The 20,567-nt window shown below is 43.0% G+C and overlaps 2 protein-coding genes across 2 annotated transcripts in view; one reads left to right on the top strand and one right to left on the bottom strand.

Moving 5' to 3' along the window:
* The first annotated feature begins 1,910 nt into the window (after positions 1–1,910).
* On the top strand, positions 1,911–19,547 carry esr1 (estrogen receptor 1). The gene is made up of 8 exons (XM_066677375.1): positions 1,911–2,718; positions 5,624–5,823; positions 8,815–8,931; positions 10,845–11,171; positions 13,504–13,642; positions 16,147–16,280; positions 16,590–16,773; positions 18,225–19,547. The coding sequence occupies exons 1-8, from the start codon at positions 2,342–2,344 to the stop codon at positions 18,466–18,468; spliced, it is 1,722 nt and encodes a 573-aa protein (XP_066533472.1). The 5' UTR covers positions 1,911–2,341; the 3' UTR covers positions 18,469–19,547.
* Positions 19,401–20,567, bottom strand: part of syne1a (spectrin repeat containing, nuclear envelope 1a) — a 177,173-nt gene continuing 176,006 nt past the window's right edge. The window contains exon 144 of the mRNA XM_066677827.1: positions 19,401–20,268. Coding sequence (XP_066533924.1) covers positions 20,007–20,268 — 262 coding nt within the window. The 3' untranslated portion in view covers positions 19,401–20,006. The remainder of the gene's footprint in view (positions 20,269–20,567) is intronic.

Genomic DNA, 20,567 nt, shown 5'->3' with positions numbered 1-20,567 from the left:
CTGGAGTTACACTTTCACACATGTAGCATGCAGCCAGTAAAGTATTTGTCAGACACATTCTCACAGCTGGAAATATTCTATTTGTTTGAGGCATGGGATAGCGCCTGCGTAGCTGCACCTGTGAGGCACAGCATGATACTCCGGAACATTCACTGCTCTGTTTACACATGCATCCACTTGGACATTACTGGGACTTTGTACTAGGAGTCTAGCACGAAAAACAGCTCTTCCAGGTATAGTCAGGAAAATTTCTGGGTTTTTGCTCATCACAATCCAAAAAATCCCAGACAAGTTCAGTGATGATTGAGTACAGGGCTCTGCAGCGGCCTGTCCATTGTTCTAAGGACACAAGCAACTTTTTGTTTAATTCTTTCTTGTCTATTTCCTTTTCTCTTTCAAGTCCTCTGCACAGTTACACATCCTGTCTCGCTAATTGTTTTGAGTTGTCTTGTTACAGTGGAAGTATGGACAGAAATGCCTTTACATTTTTTGTGTTGTGTGTGTGAAGCTTGGATATCTTCTCACTCTCAGTGAAGAAAGCTTTAAGTGCTGATTCCCTGATTTTGGCAGTGTCAGTGCTCTACCAGGTTTGTGTATGTGTTTAGTCCTGTTTTCTCTATGTCTTCTAATTCTTATTTAACTCCAGTTTTGGAAGCTCCTGTTTATTTTTTTCCACTTATTTCCTTTGACATCCTTTAGGCAAGTGGATTCTCTCATCAAACCTCTTCAGAAATGTCTCCTGGAAAATGAATAGCTTTTACTTAATGGTAAATCTAACTAGAAGCGGAATAAGAGTAGGGTAGTCTCTGACTTTGCACAGTACTACGTCTAAAGGAGAGTGGAGAGTTAGTCATGCTTTCCAATTGGTTTTTTCCAATTACATTCCTTTTAAATCTGCTGCCCATTTCAGAATGACCTCCTACTCACTTTCCACTTCCAGATGTATTAGTAGCATCTGATATGAAACTGAAATATGGCCCAGCGTGTATCATATTGTTGCAGGTAGGCTTACTCTCCTCCAGCACTTTCCTCTCTTCTCATTAGTTCTAAATGAATAAGTACTGTCTCTTTTGACCTTTTTCTTCATGTTTAATGATGAAGTCTGAGGGTCTAATGTAATTTCCCTTGGTGAAACACCACATTAAGCATGTTTTCCTTTCTTTCACTGCGTCTGTCACCTGCAAATCTGTTTGGTGAAGTGCTGACCTCCTGTCTCTTGTTTACCTGGTTGCGATGACCTGCTGTGATATCGACCGAGTTGGTTTGTTAAATTTGTCTTTTTTTTTTTTTTTTTTTTTATAGAAGAGAGAGAGAGGAAGAGAAGAAAGATGCACACAGAAGTGTTAGAGGAAAGAGATCTGCATATTCTGCTGTTCAACGTGACATAAAAGCTGATTGTTCAGCTCAGTAAATTTAGTATCCTTGGTAAGATACACTTGCTCCTGGGTTTTACAGCCTTTAACCAGATTTGTGCGTTAGATACAGAATAATTCACAATACTTTCTGGATAAAAACCCTTAAAATGAACACAGAGAAGTTTATTTAGAACATTTTGAGTATACATTTGTAGTTTGTTGCTGTATGTTTTGAATATAATTATAGTATTTTACACAACTAAAGTACCCTTAAAAAGTCTTGGGCACCTAAAATGATTATTATTATTATTTAAAATAATGTATCTTCTCAGTAAGTGTGGTACTTAAAATAATATACAGTTACAATAAATACAAAGCGCTTTTATATTAAAACATTGATCTGTTGTGAGCGAGTGTTAGTTTCCAGATGCTCTCAGTATGGAGTTAAGATAATGAGGTATTTATTAACTGGTAAAACTAGGTGTTGGACGATAACCTCAAATAATACTGGACTGCCACGAGCAGAGGTTTGGAAAGGGTTAAACCAACACATGCTTTCTCAGAATATCACTGTATTACTGGAATAATATTGTTTTTGCTTATTCCATTATTAGATTTTGTGCAATAAACCTATGGCTCAGATGAGTATTGTGCCAAAGGTTGACTAAAGTTTGTTGTTATAAAAACACTGATAATTAAGACTTTGACTGACCAGCGAGTGACTAGAGTCTGTAAACTCCATCAATACAGAACTCTGTAAATGAGAAATATGAAATAGAAAAGTCCTCTCATGTGAGCGTGTGTGCTGAAGTCTGACAGATACGGCACACTCTGTTGCTGTAGAAAGGGAGGGGCTTCAGGACAGAAGAGAAGGTGGGGGGAGGGATGAGATTTGAGAAACAGAAAAGAGAAAAGCCCCTCTCTCTGAAGCACAGTGTGAGCAGCGAGAGCTGTGTCATGCTGCCTGTGCGTGTGTTTCCACGGTGATGTCCGGCGAGGGCAGCAGGCAGCGACGTAGGAGCCCCACAAGCAAAAGCAGTGAGCTGGAGCTGCCTCCCAAACTCTCTCCACTCTCACACATGTACCCGGATGAGGGGGGTATCTCCTCCACGGTCCACTTCCTGGATGGAGCGTATGACTACCACCCTCCTGCCCCTGGTGCCGGACCCTCTTCTGTGGGCTTCTACCCCCCAGACTCCCAGCTGCCCAGCGCAGAAGGCACTCTCCAGTCCCTGACCAATGGCTCAGGCAGCCCCCTGGTCTTTGTCCCTTCCAGCCCACAGCTGTCGCCCTATCTGACCCACCCAGGGGGTCAGCAACAGGTGCCGTACTACCTGGAGCTTTCGGCCAGTTCTATGTACAGGTTAGAGTCACTTTACATCTCTTTTTTCATCAGGTATCTGGAAGTCTGAATTCACTGATTAAATCGTATTTATTCATTGAAAATGTTAGTGTTTTATTAATAATTTAATATTAATAACTTGTAGCTTAAAGCAACTCAAGAAGAAATTCAGTGGAAAGTGAAGATTCTAAACTTTATTATGTAATTAATCGTGTAGTAATGTTATTACATTTAATTGAATATTGATTATTACAAAACCACACTAATGACTCTAAACTTTGAATGGCTAACCTGGAATTGCTTGAACTAAATTTGGTACTCGTCTCATCTGTAAAGGACAGGAAATGACATAGCTGTCGGACCCGTGCAGCAGCAGATCTGTCTTTAAAGTGTGACGGAATATTTAATGAATCTGAAGCTGAGTAAACCTGCTAACAGTTTTTGTTTATGAAGCCATTCCTTAAGCACCTACTCCTCTGAAGAACAGAAGACCTGGTTGTCTTCCTGTAAATGGTGTGTAAATGGCTGCTGTGTGTTAATGACCTGTGAAAGAGGAAAGTCTTCATGCCCCAGTACAGCCGTTGAGTCTGAAGGAGCCAGTTTTAATGCTGTTTTCCAGGTTTGTGCTTTGTAGCACTGATAACCTCTGACCCGCTGACTCAGAGATGCGTATCCTCCTTATTAAGTGTTAATACATTCCAGTGTGTGTAACAGCTCCTTGCTGCAGTGCTTTTTGTGCAATGGGGCCTCAGTAAATTTTAGCTACTTGACAGTAACTTTGTTAAGTATGAAAAAACAGTTTTTACAAATACTGCTTAACGTTTCTAATCTAAAATAAATGTAACATATGCAATGGAACACTGGGTTAATTGTTTACAGTTGTTCTTAGTATGTAGTGACTTATTTCATTAGCTTTTTAAGAATACACATTTGTGGAAGAGAAGCAAATGTCCTTTTAGAGCTGACACTGTTTTTAAACCTTGGGAAAAGAACAATATGTGAAAACAGGAGAGTGCACAGATTATCACACATCCTGTCTGAAGGAAGAGAGAGAGAGAGAGAGAGAGAGAGAGGTATGTTCTATAAATACAGTTACAGTAGTGAATTTTCTAAGACTCTGTATTACTCGACAGACTTTCTGATTTTCAAAGCCATTAGCAGGATATAGAGGTATAAAGCCCTGCAGCCTGGGGCTAAGCAGCAGTGGACCTGTGTTCTCTGGAGTGATGTAGATCAATTCTGGCCCCTGGGATGAGTCAGAGGGGGTTTGTGATCTAGAACTAATTAACTATCACTTGATATCCTTCATTTCATGAGAAACCCTGGTGTCCACAAACATTTGAGGCATATTGCCATCATGTTAAGCTCATGCGTTCACATCATAAATGCTGCCAGGGTGAAAATAATCCGTAAATAAGATTTGTGTCGTTGCGTGATGGCGGATGGTGGTCTGGGTGGTCTCAGATGTTGCGCAATAATGTGATGGACAACAGCATTAAGCTTAAAACAAACATTTACTAACACAAGAACAAGAGGTCAAAGGTGAACAAGGCCCATCTCATGTTACCCTGTTTAATGGCACGTACAATAACACATTACAGATGTGCTCAGAGTTTACTGTCCATTCAGATGTGCTGAACGAACAGAATATTAACGTCTTCTTATTTTGCCTCTCATTGTCCACTTTCTACAAGTCCTTCCTCATGTTCTTCAAAGATCAGGACCCCCACTGTACCACCATAAAGCAGATATTATTGGTGGTGATGTTTTAGTGTGTGTTGTGTTTGCAGAATTGGATCAGACACAGCAGTGCTGCTGGAGTTTTAAACCCCTCAGTGTCACTGCTGGACTGAGAATGGTCCACCAACCAAAAAATATCCAGCCGACAGCATCCTGTGTCCAGTGATAAAGGACTAGAGGACGACCAACACACACTGTACAGATGAGCTACTGTCTCTGAATTTACATTTACAAGGTGGACCAATAAGAGGTGTTTTTAACAGAGTGGACATTAAATGGACACAGTGTTTTAATATGTAACACCACGTCAACGTCACTGCAGCAATGAGAATGATCCACCACCCAAATCATACACTTTTTTTAAATTCTTTTTTTTAAACAACAGCATTCAGTCAAGAATGGTTGGGTCCAAGGCAAAATACCTTTTCATCTTCAATGTTTTAGCAAATGTCTGAAGGCGTTGTACCTAAATTGACTGATATTTGGAGATGTTTATAATTCCCTCCACCTTGAATAAAGACGCAGTTCCAGCTGGACAAAAAAAAAAAAAACAGTCCCAAAGCATAACGCTGCCACCACCATGGCTCACTGAGAGTATGGTGATGTTTGTTTTAGAATTATGGCCAAGAAGCTATAGCCATCTTGCCACTCTACACTTGGAATTTTTTGTAGCCTTCTGACTGACATCTTTCAGGAGTGCTATTACTCTATTGTTTGTAAGCTCTTTGCGGACCACGGTGTTTGCTGTAAATTCCACTAAGAAAATCCTAATAAACAGCTGAACTAAATATGGGGTTAAACAGAGTCACTTTAATTGATAACAGGTGTGTACTGGTGTGTACTGGTGTGTACTCACACATTTTAAGAGGTGACGCAACAGAAGATTTCTAGGGTTTTATTTCCCCTCTCTGAATGATTGCAAAAATTATAGACCACATTAAAGGTTAATAATTCTTCAGTGATTTATCTGGGATTTGTTTCGTCACAAAACCTAGCAGTGAAAAGGAGCGGAGTGTGGAGACTGTTTATATTCACTTTAATTTAAAACAATGACTTTTACATCTGTATGTACTGTGTTTCTAAGTACTTTAGTCTTGACCTCACAGTTACTGCTACAGTGATCTTCAGTATTTCTTTAAGTTATGATCATTATGGCACCTGTCTTTCGTTGTCTTTCTGACCACAGGTCCGGTGTGTTGGCCGGTCAGTCCACAGCGGAGAGAGAGGAGCTGTGTAGCGCCACCGAAAGTCAGGACATGTTCAAAACATATGATTTGGCAAAGGAGACGCGCTACTGTGCCGTGTGCAGTGACTATGCTTCAGGATATCACTACGGAGTGTGGTCCTGTGAAGGCTGTAAGGCTTTCTTCAAGAGGAGCATTCAAGGTCAGTTAGTTCATCCAGGGTTTCACTGTTATAACCTCAGAAATGAGAGGGAACCTTTATTTAGTGTAGGAAGGTAAAAAGTCCTAAAACCCTCTGTCATATTGTTTCCAATAGGAGGATTTATTGTTGGCAAATTTCACACTAATCAGACAGTAATCAGTATATACAGTGATCAGCCATAGCGATAACACCACCTCTGTCCACTGTCTCTACACATTTTGCTTCCTTTCACCCTGCTCCTCAGTGCTCAGGGCCTCTACAAAACTCCCCACAGAGCAGATATCATTTGGGTGGTGGCTCATTCTCCATGCTGTAGTGACACTGACGTATTGTATGTTGTGCTGGTGCAAGTGGATCAGACACAGCAGTGCTGCTGGAGTATTCAAAACACTCAGTGTCACTGCTGGACTGAGAATAGTCCACTAAGCAAACAGCGTCCTATGTCCTCTGATAAAGGAGGATGACCAACACCCACTGTACAGCAACGGATGAGCTACTGTCTCTGACTTTATATCTACAAGGTGGACCAATGGGGTAGGAGTGTCTCACAGCATGTGGCACAGTGTTGAAAATCTCCAGCAGGACTGCGGTGTCTGATCAACACACAATGTTACACCACCATCAAGTCACCGTCACTGCAGGATACAACATATGATCTTGTTCCCTAGGAGATGTTCAGTTTTTGCCAATACACCTTTATACACCCATGCACTGTTTCTTAGATGTTAGTGTTTTTAGCAACATTTAAAAGTGATGCATATATAGTAGGCTTTGTAAAATCATAAAATCATTCTATGCATAAAAATGTTATTTAGTTTATTTATTTAGCTGTGTATATCACATCGTCTGAGATGCTATATTATTAGTGCATTAATATGTATTCAAACTTAAGTAAGAGTATTTTGCTGTGCATTGTTTTGTATATCAGTAGCTCTGCTGACAGCCATTAAACCAGCAGCTGCTATACACACACGAGCACATCAGAGCAGTTTGTCAGAGTCCTTTGTCAGAGGCGTTTTCAAGCTGAAAAACATTTTTGGTGGAGGAATATGTGGACTGTCGTTTTCATATTCACAATTTGTACTGCACTCTGTGACCTTGCATGAACTATGCTGTGTGGTCAATTACAGTCTTGTCATATGGGCAAAACAAAACATGGGGATGGCCAGCAATTTCACAGGGCAAGACTAACGTACCATGCGGCTGACCTGGCTATGAAAACAAGAAGCAGAGAAAACACACAGAGGGTGTGTCTTTTCATCCTCTGCTCAAGACACATTTGCTCCACTATATCTTTAATATAGCAGCAAATCCTTAATTTCAGTGTAATGTTTAAAATGTTGGATATTTAACCATTAATATTTGACTCTATGAGCAAAACCCACTAACTCCTTTCATTCATTCATTCATTATCTGTAAGATCTTATCCAGTTCAGGGTCACAGTGGGTCCAGAGCCTACCTGGAATCATTGGGCGCAAGGCAGGAATACACCCTGGAGGGGGCGCCAGTCCTTCACAGGGCAACACAGACACACACACATTCACTCACACCTATGGACAATTTTGAGTCGCCAAGACACCTAACACAAACCTAACACACACAGACACGGGGAGAACACACCAACTCCTCACAGACAGTCACCCGGAGGAAACCCACACAGACACGGGGAGAACACACCAACTCCTCACAGACAGTCACCCGGAGGAAACCCACGCAGACACAGGGAGAACACACCACACTCCTCACAGACAGTCACCCGGAGGAAACCCACACAGACACAGAGAGAACACACCACACTCCTCACAGACAGTCACCCGGAAGAAACCCACACAGACACAGGGAGAACACACCACATTCCTCACAGACGGTCAACCGGAGTGGTAATCGAACCCACAACCTCCAGGCCCCTGGAGCTGTGTGACTGCGACACTAACCTGCTGCACCACCGTGCCGCCTTTACTAACTCCTTTGTAAACAGCAATATAATTAACAACTTACCTACAACCAGTTCTATGAAGTATCATAATTTATGACAAAGACAGTAGCTGAAATTCATTTTTTCTACTGTTCATGTTGATTGCATTCAGCCAAAGACACGTTGGATAGGTCAAGTAGTGATGTTTAGTGATTAGTTCTGGACCCCAAACACCATCACAGCTCATTCACTAAGTACTGAATAGAGCTCCACAGCTTTAGAGAATGCAGTTTTACAGCTCTACACTCCAGTTCCTCTTTGTTGATGCTTGTCATTAAGCATGGAGAGCTTAGGCTTATCACAGCTGCTCCAAACATTAGACCCTTATTCAGTGTTTTGACTTTGAAAACTTCACGATGAATAGGAAGGTTCCAAAGTTGCTTGGAATTATACTTTGTCATTGAAAGTTAGGGAAAATTAATAGAAAGTTTCCTTGTCCTGTAGCTATTTTGCATAGACACGTTTTTGTCCGACCGTGATTAATTATTGCACATATTAAATAGCTATTTGAGAATTTCAAATAGTCACTTTGCATAAGAGGAAATTGAAAAAAGATGATCACTATCATAATAATTGCCAGTTGACTTTCATTGTTTATGTAGTGATGCAGCACACACTCACATTCATCACCTTCAACCCCTCAGGCAGAGTACAGGAAAGAGAGAGAGTGAGAGAGAGAAACGACAGAGTTGAAATGATACTTCAAAATGCAGTATTTGGCACAGAACATAATGCAGGGAATACATTATGTTCCAGACCTTGGCTTGAGAAAAATGATCTCTAACTGGACTTTAATGAATGTTAATTAATTTCCCCTGAGCTACAGTGTTGCAGTGTGTCAGTGCTCTGAACTGGCCTGGGATCAGTGGGATGTTTTTATGCTCCTGGGTTTGGTCCCATGTGCTGGTCTGGGTTCACTGTATCGTGTCTAATCTGCACGGTTTGGTTTCAGGTCCGAATTCTGATTGGGGATCAGTGTTTTGTGTTAAAGCTGATGGATTTGGTTTGTGTCCAGGTCACAATGACTACGTGTGTCCAGCAACAAACCAGTGCACCATCGACAGAAACCGCAGGAAGAGCTGCCAGGCCTGCCGCTTACGCAAGTGCTATGAAGTAGGGATGATGAAAGGAGGTGTGTATGAGTAAAACACAGTGTACATACGCACACACGGACACACATACACGGATGGACACACACACACACTGGTTGTGTTGTAGATTATCCATTCATTCATTCATTATCTGTAACCGCTTATCCAGTTCAGGGTCATCATTGAGCGCAAGGTGGGAATACACCCTGGAGGGGGCGCCAGTCCTTCACAGGGCAACACACACACACACACATTCACTCACACACTCACACCTACGGACACTTTTGAGTCACCAATCCACCTACCAACGTGTGTTTTTGGACTGTGGGAGGAAACCGGAGCACCCGGAGGAAACCCACGCTGACACAGAGAGAACCCACCAACTCCTCACAGACAGTCACCCGGAGGAAACCCATGCGGACACTCCTCACAGACAGTCACCCGGAGCGGGAATCGAACCCACAACCTCCAGGTCCCTGGAGCTGTGTGACTGCGACACTACCTGCTGCGCCACCGTGCCCGTGTTGTAGATTAGCTGTATGTAAAATAAAAATAGTAAACAACAGAGTTGATCTACGAGATCCATGTAAAATGAGCCATTTATTTATAAAAATCTTTATTCAAATTCCCTAGCAGCACTGCTGTGTCTGATCCACTTGTACCAGTGCAACTGTACCCACTAACACAAGACTACATCAGAGTCACTGCAGCGCTGAGAATGGTCCACCACCCAAATCAGACCTGCTCTTTGGGGGTCCTGACCTTTGGGGATCAGAATGTATGCAGAGCAACAGATGGACTACGTAATCGTAGAACTAAAAGTGCTCCTGTCTGGTTGGTGGAGTTGATAAATTGAAGAATGAGTGGGGGCCACACTTCGGTGGACTTTATTAACCCCAGCACTGTGAGGAATCAGATGATGAGCTACACAGACACACTGCAGTGAGAACTCTGCATGGTTATTAACCATAACGAAAAATTGTTCCTGTTACTGCTGATTGTCATAACATTAAAGTTATCAGTGAACATCTGTTAAAACAGAGAATACAGATCCCAGCAGAATAACCACACACAGACCTTCTGTAGAACTTTTATTTGAAAATAAAAATCGGTAATGCTGGCTTTACAACTTTCAGCAACAAAGTCCACTGAGTTTGGTATGTTTCAGTTCAGCTCACATGAGGAACTCCTCTCACTAAACTCACTCTTTTTCAAGGACAAGCAGAGTTTACTCCTACTGTACACTACTTTTCCTGGCACGTCCAGGCAAGAGAAAAATGTATTACACAGTGAACTGCAGTAATGCTCCGGCTGGATTCACCTTCCATGAAAAACCATTATTATTATCGTTACACTTATATAGCGCCTTTCTAGATACCCAAGGACGCTTTACAATCTACACTGCTCAGAACACTCAATTCACACACACACACTGGCGAGAAGCGGCAGCCAAACGCGCACAGCGTACTCTCAACCAGAAACGACCGTCCACCTGGAGGACTGCATCGGGCACTAGGATTTCACCCAGGACAGAGCGCCAATCCATATCTGGGCACACACACATTCACTCACACATACACACTCATTAACCAGGACAGTTATTACAGAAGCCAATTCACCTACCCTCCATGTTTTTTTTTTTTTGGACTGTGGGAGGAAACCGGAGACCCCGGAGGAAACCCACGCAGACACGGGGAGAACATGGAAACTCCACCCAGATGGGACTTGAACCCAAGATCCCAGTGCTGGGAGGCGAACGTGCTAACCACCAAGCCTCAGTTGTCTGTGTATTATCTGTTTTTTCATGGTTCTTTGACTTCTTCACTCATTTTTGTGTATTGTGCAAAATGTTCTCATTGCTCATTCATATTTATTTTCGCATAAAGTTATGACATATCTATGAAACCCAAACACATGTATGTGTTTCAAAAGTGTCTTGTCTCCGTGTCCTCAGGGGTGCGTAAGGATCGAGGAGCTCGCGGTGTGAGGCGTGGTGAGAGAAGGCGAGGTGGGCTGGAGGAGCGAGAGCAGAGTTACTCTGACCCGTCCAGCCGCTTGGAGCTCAGGAGCGCCGCTCTGCAGGACAGCCGGAGGAATCGCGGTGCACTCTGCATGTCCCCCGAGCAAGTCTTGTTGTTGCTGCTGGGGGCCGAGCCCCCCACTCTCTGCTCACGCCAAAAACACAGCCGACCCTACAATGAGGTCACCATCATGACTTTGCTGACCAGTATGGCTGACAAGGAGCTTGTCCACATGATCGCCTGGGCCAAGAAAGTGCCTGGTGAGCGATGAGAATTTTTTGGTCTTTATCTCTGGTATGTTCCTCCAACTCATTTCAGATTTTGTGGTTAGGGCTAAGGGTGATTATTCAGCTGTTAGAAATGTAGAACCCCACTGGATTCAGTAGAGTGATTTCCAGGTTAATTTAGCAAATAAAAGTAAGAAAAGGGTGGACAGAAACGTGGGATTGGAGCTTGATTCTCTTTCTCTCAAAGATAAAACGTCAAGGAACTGATGAAGTTGGGTTCGGTGGTCCACCAGGTCTTGAGTTGGGTTGTTATCAGTCCTGTGCTCTCTGTAATTTTAATAAGTAAAATAATTGTAGTGTCTTACATGGTACGTCTTATCTAATGTCTTCTGAAACATCTCCTTAGCAACAGATACCTTAAACTTGATGACAGGAAGCTGAGTAAATAAAGGTCTCTGACTTTTGCAGAGTAGCATATGGATCCAGGGTATACATTTAAAAGGTAAGGTAATCTTTTACAGTGGGCAAGGGGTGTGTGTGTGTGTGTTTTAGAGAGTCTGACAGTGTTAGGGAATCACGGCAGGAGTATCCTTGACAACGGCCTCGCACGCTCCCGTATCCAAGGCAGCGGTGCAGGTGGCGCGGCTTCAGATGACAAGGTCAAAAACATGGGAATAAAGAAAATTGGGTGTGATGACTGTCATCAGTGCCCAGGCTCATTTGGGTTGACCTCCAACTGAGCCTTTATACCCCTCACACATATGTGCACAGAATGAGGGCCAGGCTGTTACTATTTTCAGAAAGACAGCAGAGGAAAAGAGGACATGATTGTATATGAATGTGGACGCCAGACTGTAGTAATGAGGATTTCCCTTTCATATCGCATTTATATGGCATTGACAGAAATCTACTGTGGCCAACGTGGTTCCTCACAACTCACAACTGTAATATTACACAGTGGCCTTGTTAACTTCCTGCTGGCTAAAATAATAAACCTTCTGATGGATATCCTTCAAACTGTTAAACCATTATTTGCCACAGATCAGTCAATGTAATGCTACAAAGAGAGATATAAAAAGAATTAGGAAATTGCTGCTATCACACTGTGCAGTAAATAACAATGTTCTGAGCTGCAGTAATTATTATTATTACAATCACTTATTATTATTCATTCATTTATTCATTATCTGTAAGCGCTTATCCAGTTCAGGGTCGCGGTGGGTCCAGAGCCTACCTGGAATCATTGGGCGTCTACGGACACTTTTGAGTCCAATCCACCTACCAACATGTGTTTTTGGACTGTGGGAGGAAACCGGAGCACCCGGAGGAAACCCACGCAGACACAGGGAGAACACACCAACTCCTCACAGACAGTCACCTGGAGGAAACCCACACAGACACAGGGAGAACACACCAACTCCTCACAGACAGTCACCCGGAGGAAACCCACACAGACACAGGGAGAACACACCACACTCCTCACAGACAGTCACCCGGAGGAAACCCACGCAGACACAGGGAGAACACACCAACTCCTCACAGACAGTCACCCGGAGGAAACCCACACAGACACAGGGAGAACACACCACACTCCTCACAGACAGTCACCCGGAGGAAACCCACACAGACACAGGGAGAACACACCAACTCCTCACAGACAGTCACCCGGAGGAAACCCACACAGACACAGGAAGAAAACACCAAACTCCTCACAGACAGTCACCCGGAGCGGGAATCGAACCCACAACCTCCAGGCCCCTGGAGCTGTGTGACTGCAACACTACCAGCTGCGCCATCATGCCACCCTACTTATTATTATTAATATTATTAATTACAAGCTTTGTCAAATAGAGTGAAGAGTAGTGAAGGTACTCTGTCACCACTCTCAGTCTCTAGCTGGAATTTGAGTAGCTGGTTTTGGTAAAAAACAATTTGTTGAAGTAGTAGATATATTTTAATTGTAAGGCCCTTTATCAGTGAAAGCTTGTTAGCTCATAGCATTTATACAACATTATTAGTATTTTGACTGCTAATGACTTTGAAGTTCTGGAGGCCCAGTTACACTCTGGATATAAATAGGGTCAAGCATTTTTTTTCTACCACCACACAAAACAGATTTTCCAAAATGCAATTAATTCATTGAGAAATGGACGTACGCTTAGTTCCTTATGTGGGCAAAGTGCTGACTACACAATGATGCACAACCTGAATAGATGCAGAAACGTTTGATTATTCTGAGTCACTGTTATAAAATATGTTTGAAAAAACTTTTATTTAAAAACAGTCACAAGAATGAATCCTGTGAATGATTTATTTCTGATAAGAACAAAAATGAACTCTGTCTTCACCCACCTTTGCTGTGCAGGCTTCCAGGAGCTCGCTCTGCATGATCAGGTGCATCTGTTAGAAAGTTCCTGGCTGGAGATTTTGATGATGGGGCTCATCTGGAGGTCCATCCACTCCCCAGGAAAACTCATCTTTGCACAGGACCTGATCCTCGACAGGTAGAGTATCAACAGAGCCAACAGGGAACAGTGATTATTAGATCTTGGACTTATTGTTTGGGAAGAAATGTTGTAAACAAGAAAACCACAACATTAATGATATTACACTGAATGATGACTGAATTCGAAACACCTGCCTCTTATCTACAGTCATTGTCAATTTGATCAGCTCCATGGGTCATACAGGAACACTTTGTAGTTCTCCAGTTACAGACTGCGGTCCACCTGTTCCTCTGCATACTTCCTTATCCCCGTTTCACCCTGTTCTGGAGGCTGATTTGGGTGGTGAATCATTCTCAGCGCTGCTGTGACACTGACGTAGTGGTGGTGTGTTAGTGTGTGTTGTGCTAGTATAAGTGGATCAGACACAGCAGTGCTGCTGGAGTTTTTAAACACTTTGTCCAATCCTTGTCCACTCTGTGAGACACACCTACCTCATTGGTCCACCTTGTAGATTTGAAGTCAAAGACAGTACCTCACCTGTTGCTGCACAGTTTGTCTTGGTCGTCCTCTAGTCCTTCATCAATGGACACAGGAAGCTTTTGGACGGATCAGCCATTCAGCAGTGACATTAAGGGGTTTAAAAACTCCAGCATCACTGCTGTGTCTGATCCACACGTACCAGCACAACACACACTAACACATCACCACCACATCAGTGTCACTGCAGCACTGAGAATGGTCCACCACTCAAATCTCACCTGCCCTGTGGGGTTCCTGTGGGTGTCCTAATCATTGAGGAGCGAGGGGACATTACAGTCTGTAATTGTAGTACTACCACTTACATAATTTGTAATTATTACAAAATAAAAGTGTGTATTAATGTGACACCTGATTTTGTAGTTCTGAACAGTGAGGTTTATCTGTTTGGGAGTTGGATAATGTCACTGTGATCTAGTCAGATACTTTTCCCTCCATTTCTTGCTCATTTTCAGATACTGTATAAGACCCCCAGTGCGTGGAGTGTCCTGAAGGAACTCGCAAAATAGGACAGAATGATTATTAGCAAAAAAATTAGGTTGCTAAAAAACCCAAGAATGCTATTTGCAGAGAGCCCACTGCACCTCTTCAAAGGCCATGTCACTGGTGTATCTAATTAAAGAGGATGCGCTCAGGAACAGGGCCTGAAGCAGAGGAGAGTTCGCGTCATCACTTCCTAAGGAGGCGAGAATTTAATCAAAAACACAGGTACACTGGAGCTCTGGGAGGGGGCACAGCACGTTTGAAGAAGTGCGGAAAGAGAAAGCAAGTGAGGAGTGGGCAAGAGAGATACAGGGGCCAGTAAAGACTGAAACGATTAAAGAGGGTGTGAGAGAGAGAGGAGGAGAGAATGGAAGTGAGAGAGATTGCCCTTTACAGGTACAGCATGTGCTCTCCTGCTCTCTCAGCAGCAGCAACCCACCTCGTTTCCACGGAGACGGTGGCAGGGAAGCACAAGGAATATGGAAGGCATTTCAGAGTGGAAATCAGAGTGTGAATCTCATAACAGTATTGTGACAGATGTCACACGTTTTCGGCAATCATTAAATCACAAAATGTATGTCAGAGGCACAGGCACAGAAGTCATCATGGAGTAATGATGTCGCTTTCAGGGTCAAGAATTTGATTGACACTAATTAATCTTATTAGATATATTATTATTTGTTGTTTTTGCTATATATAAACATCTAGGGAGTATATATTTGCTAATTTGGGAGTTTTCTAATTATTAAACAGCAGGTAGTGTCGCAGTCACACAGCTCCAGGGACCTGGAGGTTGTGGGTTCGATTCCCTCTCCGGGTGACTGTCTGTGAGGAGTGTGGTGTGTTGTCCCTGTGTTCGTGTGGGTTTCCTCCGGGTGCTCCGGTTTCCTCCTACATTTTTTCCGACGTCCGTAGGTGGATTGGCGACTCAAAAGTGTCCGTAGGTCTGAGTGTGTGAGTGAATGTGTTAGTGTGTGTCGCCCTGTGAAGGACTGGCGCCCCCTCCAGGGTGTATTCCCGCCTTGCACCCAATGATTCCAGGTAGGCTCTGGACCCACCACGACCCTGAACTGGATAAGTGCTTACAGATAATGAATGAATGAATTTTAAAAAGTGAAAAAACCTAATAAAATGTAATGAAAAATTAACCAATAGAAATAGCCTTTAATTACTTGGAATAATTATTTTACATAATGGAGGTTGTGGGTTCAAGCCCTGCTCCAGGTGACTGTCTGTGAGGAGATTGGTGGGTTTCCTCCGGCGACTCAAAAGTGTCCATAGGTGTGAGTGTGTCGCCCTGTGAAGGACTGGCGCCCCCTCCAGGGTGTGTTCCCGCCTTGTGCCCAGTGATTCTGGGTCGGCTCCGATCCCACCGTGACCCTTAACTGCATAAACGGCTACAGACAATGAATGAATGTGTTTTTAATTCTGTTTTACATTGTGAGAGTTATTTAACATGAAATCATATACACCCCAAACTTCTGAAAGGTACTGCACCTTGAGGGGCTGGTACTTGTAAAGGTCTACCTCTTGTTTTACAGAAATGAAGGTGACTGTGTGGAGGGCATGGCAGAAATATTTGACATGCTTTTAGCCACTGTGGCCCGTTTCCGTGCCCTCAAACTAAAGGCTGAAGAGTTCGTGTGTCTCAAAGCCATCATACTACTAAACTCTGGTGAGTGCTTAAACAACTGCAAATAAATACCGCACACTAAATGAACATGACCTGCCAGTGAAGCGAGGTCCAGCTGGCTCTAGTGCTGTACTGTGGAGTTGAAAAAGAATTTACCGAATTGCTTGATGTCCTTGGCCTTAAGAAAGCCACTCAACTGTGTTCTCAGTAGAGGGTGTGTACTTATATTTTAGAAAATCGAACCTTTGCACATGATTTATATACAAGAGCAGCAAGAGCCACCAGGACCAGGCAAGGAGCTTCCACTGCAGTTATACACCCATCTGTATTTCTCTCTCTGTGGGATTTTAGGTACGTTTTCTTGCTGCTCCTCTCCCAGTGAGCCTCTGAGGGACAGCTTCATGGTGCAGTGCATCCTAGACAACATCACCGACGCTCTCATATACCACATTAGCCAATCAGGAGTCTCTGCACAGCTCCAGTGCCGCAGACAGGCCCAGCTCCTCCTGACGCTCTCTCACATCAGACACATGAGGTGAGATAAGGGACGGGACACTGACACGTAATCACACACACAGTCAAATAAAGAATGAGACACACGTGGGACAAATATGATTCTACACATCACTGACACAGAACCATAAACATGTCATGGCATATATTATATGCTGCCATGAGTTATCATTCATTATCTGTAACCCTTATCCAATTCAGGGTCACAGTGGGTCCAGAGCCTACCTGGAATCATTGGGCACCAGTCCTTCACAGGGGAACACACACATTCACTCACACCTACGGACACTTTGGAGTCACCAATCCACTTTTTTTTTGGACTGTGGGATGAAACCGGAGCACCCGGAGGAAACCCACGCGGACACGGGGAGAACACACCAACTCCTCACAGACAGTCACCCGGAGTGGGAATCGAACCCACAACCTCCAGACCCCTGGAGCTGTGTGACTGCAACACTACCTGCTGCGCCACGGTGCTGCTACATGAGTTATCATGCCAAATTTAATTCTTGTAAGCAGTACTGGTCAACATAAGTTCATAACGGCTAACTAGAACCCATAAAAGGTGTGTTACAGAGAACGGTAAAACAACTCATCAGAACATGATGATTATGCCGTGTTCATGTCAGTGTTGTGAATTAGGACTAAATTAAAGCCTTTTCATCTTTTTGTTTCTTACGTGAAGATGTTTAAAGAGGAGGAATGGAACAAAAAGAATGTCTTTCTAAAAAATATATTTAAAAAATATGATTGGGTGTAATGGAATAGGCGGCACGGTGGTGCAGCAGGTAGCGTCGCAGTCACACAGCTCCAGGGACCTGGAGGTTGTGGGTTCGATTCCCGCTCCGGGTGACTGTCTGTGAGGAGTGTGGTGTGTTGTCCCTGTGTCCACGTGGGTTTCCTCCCACAGTCCAAAAACACACGTTGGTAGGTGGATTGGCGACTCAAAAGTGTCCGTAGGTGAGAGTGTGTTTCTCTGTGAAGGACTGGCGCCCCCTCCAGGGTGTGATCCAAATGATTCCAGGTAGGCTCTGGACCCACCACGACCCTGAACTGGATAAGGGTTACAGATAATGAATGAATAGAAAATACACTGTTAAATAAATATTTAATTATTTGACAAAAGAGGCATTTGGGATATTATCTTCCATTTCCAGTCAGACATCGCCAGTCCTGTTAGAAAGAAAAAACACTACCCAGATTCTAATCCATTAGCATTCATTTATTTTTACGTCTGTTATTTTAATGCTCTATTTATACTTTAACTAGATTTAAAGACGCTGCTAATAATAACCATTAACAAAAAGGATATATATTTAAAAATGCTTGAACTGTGCATTGAAAGAAGCAGGGAAAGTCTTTATTTTCTGTTATGACCAGATTATTTCATACCACTTTACACCAATTTCACAGTATTTTACATTTATGCCAGTGACATTTTATTTTATTTTCTATTTCTCTACCCCAATTAAGCAACAAGGGTATGGAGCACTTATACAGTATGAAGTGTAAGAACAAAGTTCCACTCTATGATCTGCTGTTGGAGATGCTGGATGCTCAGAAGCTCCACCCCCCAGACAAAGCATCCCATATCTGGACACAAAGAGACAGGGCTTCTCCTTCCACCACCTCCACCAGCCAAAGCAGCAGCCTCTCTACATGCCCTGGGGTTTTACAGCCGAATCCAGCACGTCCTGACCGGAGCCATGGACCGTGAGAACAGCCGTGATGGATTGAGTTCCGTGCGCTGGGCAGAATACACAGTTACACTGGAGTCATTTATGTGTGGGCTGATTAAAAAATTACAATCAGGTCAATGGCTCCAGCTGTGAGATATGTGTCTGAAGTAATGTTTGGAGGTCTTTTCAACTGAATGCTCGGGCTGGAAGTAGATCCGTTCAGGTGTGAACAGGGGGAGGTCCCACATCCTCACAAAACATGGAAATATTTGATAATCTGCTCAGTTAAGTGCTCTCCCAAAAGGAAAAGAGACGATTGGTGTAAGATAAATGATTTTGTTTTTGGTCTCCTTCAGCAGGGCTTTACACAACACAGTCCTAACGCCACATGGACCAAGCAGAATGTAGAAAATGAACCTGTTAAAGACTGAAAAACTGTACACTGGAAAAATAAATTACCCTGTAACTATAAGAGCTTACATCTGCTTAAGGCTCAGACACAGCAAATTCAAAAATGTCCATTAACACAACTTTATAGCAGCTCTCAACTGAGGCTGGAATCACAGAGAAGTAATTTAATAACTTAATGACAATATGCTACTTTTATTGCCTTGTCACAGTGCTTCAGTTTTCTTCTCACTGCTGCAGTAATAGGCTACAAATGTGGACTCAAAATGTTTTTGTTTCTGTCTTGACCTTAAACCTTCTTGCAGTAACACGCTGTTTTTAATGTCGTTCGTTCACCGTTAAACTGCTTTTATCAGTTCCCTGATGTTCCGCGAGTTGTGTATCGTCAGACTCCATTATTAAATTAACAGTACGCCTCCAAGAAGGAATCATGAAGATGGAAACAGTTATTTGGCCAAAGTGTTTTATGGACCCCCCCCCAAAATAAAGACTCAAACATTTAAAACATGTTCTAACAACAAATAATAATAATAAAACAAACCCAAAAAGCGTTGACCCAGAATCATTTTTAGTATATATTAAATGGAAGGACATCCTTTTTACTGTCAGCATTAGCAAACTGTACATACATAAATAAACACTGACAAATTTAATATTAATGTTTTATACACTTTTGAACACCCTACTGATCTACTGTCAGTCATTGTAGCCAAAAACAAATACCAAAATAAAAGTCTTCATAGACCAGTAACACGTTCAGTGATTGTTTGGCATGTTTTTGTTTAAAAAAATTGATTGCATGCCAAGAAAAAAAAAAATTAAAATAATACCATACTTTATAGCCTTGTAATTGTTTCCTTAAATAAAAAATATAATCTTCTCAGATTGGCCATGTTCTTGGACGGTTTAAGTGCAGTACCTTGAAGTCAGTGCTGAAGCAAACAACAGATTCGCTCTTCTTCATTGCCCCCTGATTCAGTACGATTCAGGCTTGGGTTCTCTCCTAAAAAGGTCACACCTGCCTTTAAGGGACCCTCAGTACGTTTTGATTGAGATTTATTAATAGTGAAAATTAAGATAGCAGCGGTACTGAGAATAAATCAACTTTGGATAACAAACAGCGTTTGCGTTCGGTTGGATATTCTGCGGGATCCTGAAGAACTCGTGCTCATATAGGCGGAGGGCCGTTGGTGTAGCGGAGCATGGGGTGAAAGGAGCGGGCGAAGTTGTTGGCGTGTGCGCAGCTGTAGTCCTCCTCAGTCATGGGCACCAGACAGGCCAAGCCCACGATGAGCAGCAGCAGGAGCTGCAGTGGCAGAGCTGCCCGAAGCACTCGCAGCAGGAACGAGGGGCAGCGTCCCGCAGCAGCGCCACCTAGAGCCTGGTAAGAACCAGAGCGAGAGGAACCGCACACAGAGCCCCCCCGAGACCTGGCAGAAACAATACATCACACGCTCAAACTTTAACACTTCACTCCTTAAAACAGCAGCCGTTTTATTCAGCTACTGAGTTTAATACTGCAATTCTTAACCCCTTAAAACCACCTTGTACTTCAGTTTTAATCTTATAATTAAGCCCTCACTCTATAACGTCTATCAATTACTTGGTATCCATCATGAAACGAAAATGTAAGTTATGTGGTTATGAGTGTATCCAGGCATTAAGGGGTTAACAAAAACAGTTCGCCATGAATAACGAAATGAAGCACATTTCTAAAGCATAAACAACC

Source organism: Hoplias malabaricus, chromosome 7 (assembly GCF_029633855.1).
Source record: "Hoplias malabaricus isolate fHopMal1 chromosome 7, fHopMal1.hap1, whole genome shotgun sequence".
Taxonomy (NCBI): Eukaryota; Metazoa; Chordata; class Actinopteri; order Characiformes; family Erythrinidae; genus Hoplias; species Hoplias malabaricus.
The sequence above is the reverse complement of the archived record's forward strand: the minus strand, read 5'-3'. Positions and strand labels throughout refer to the sequence as shown.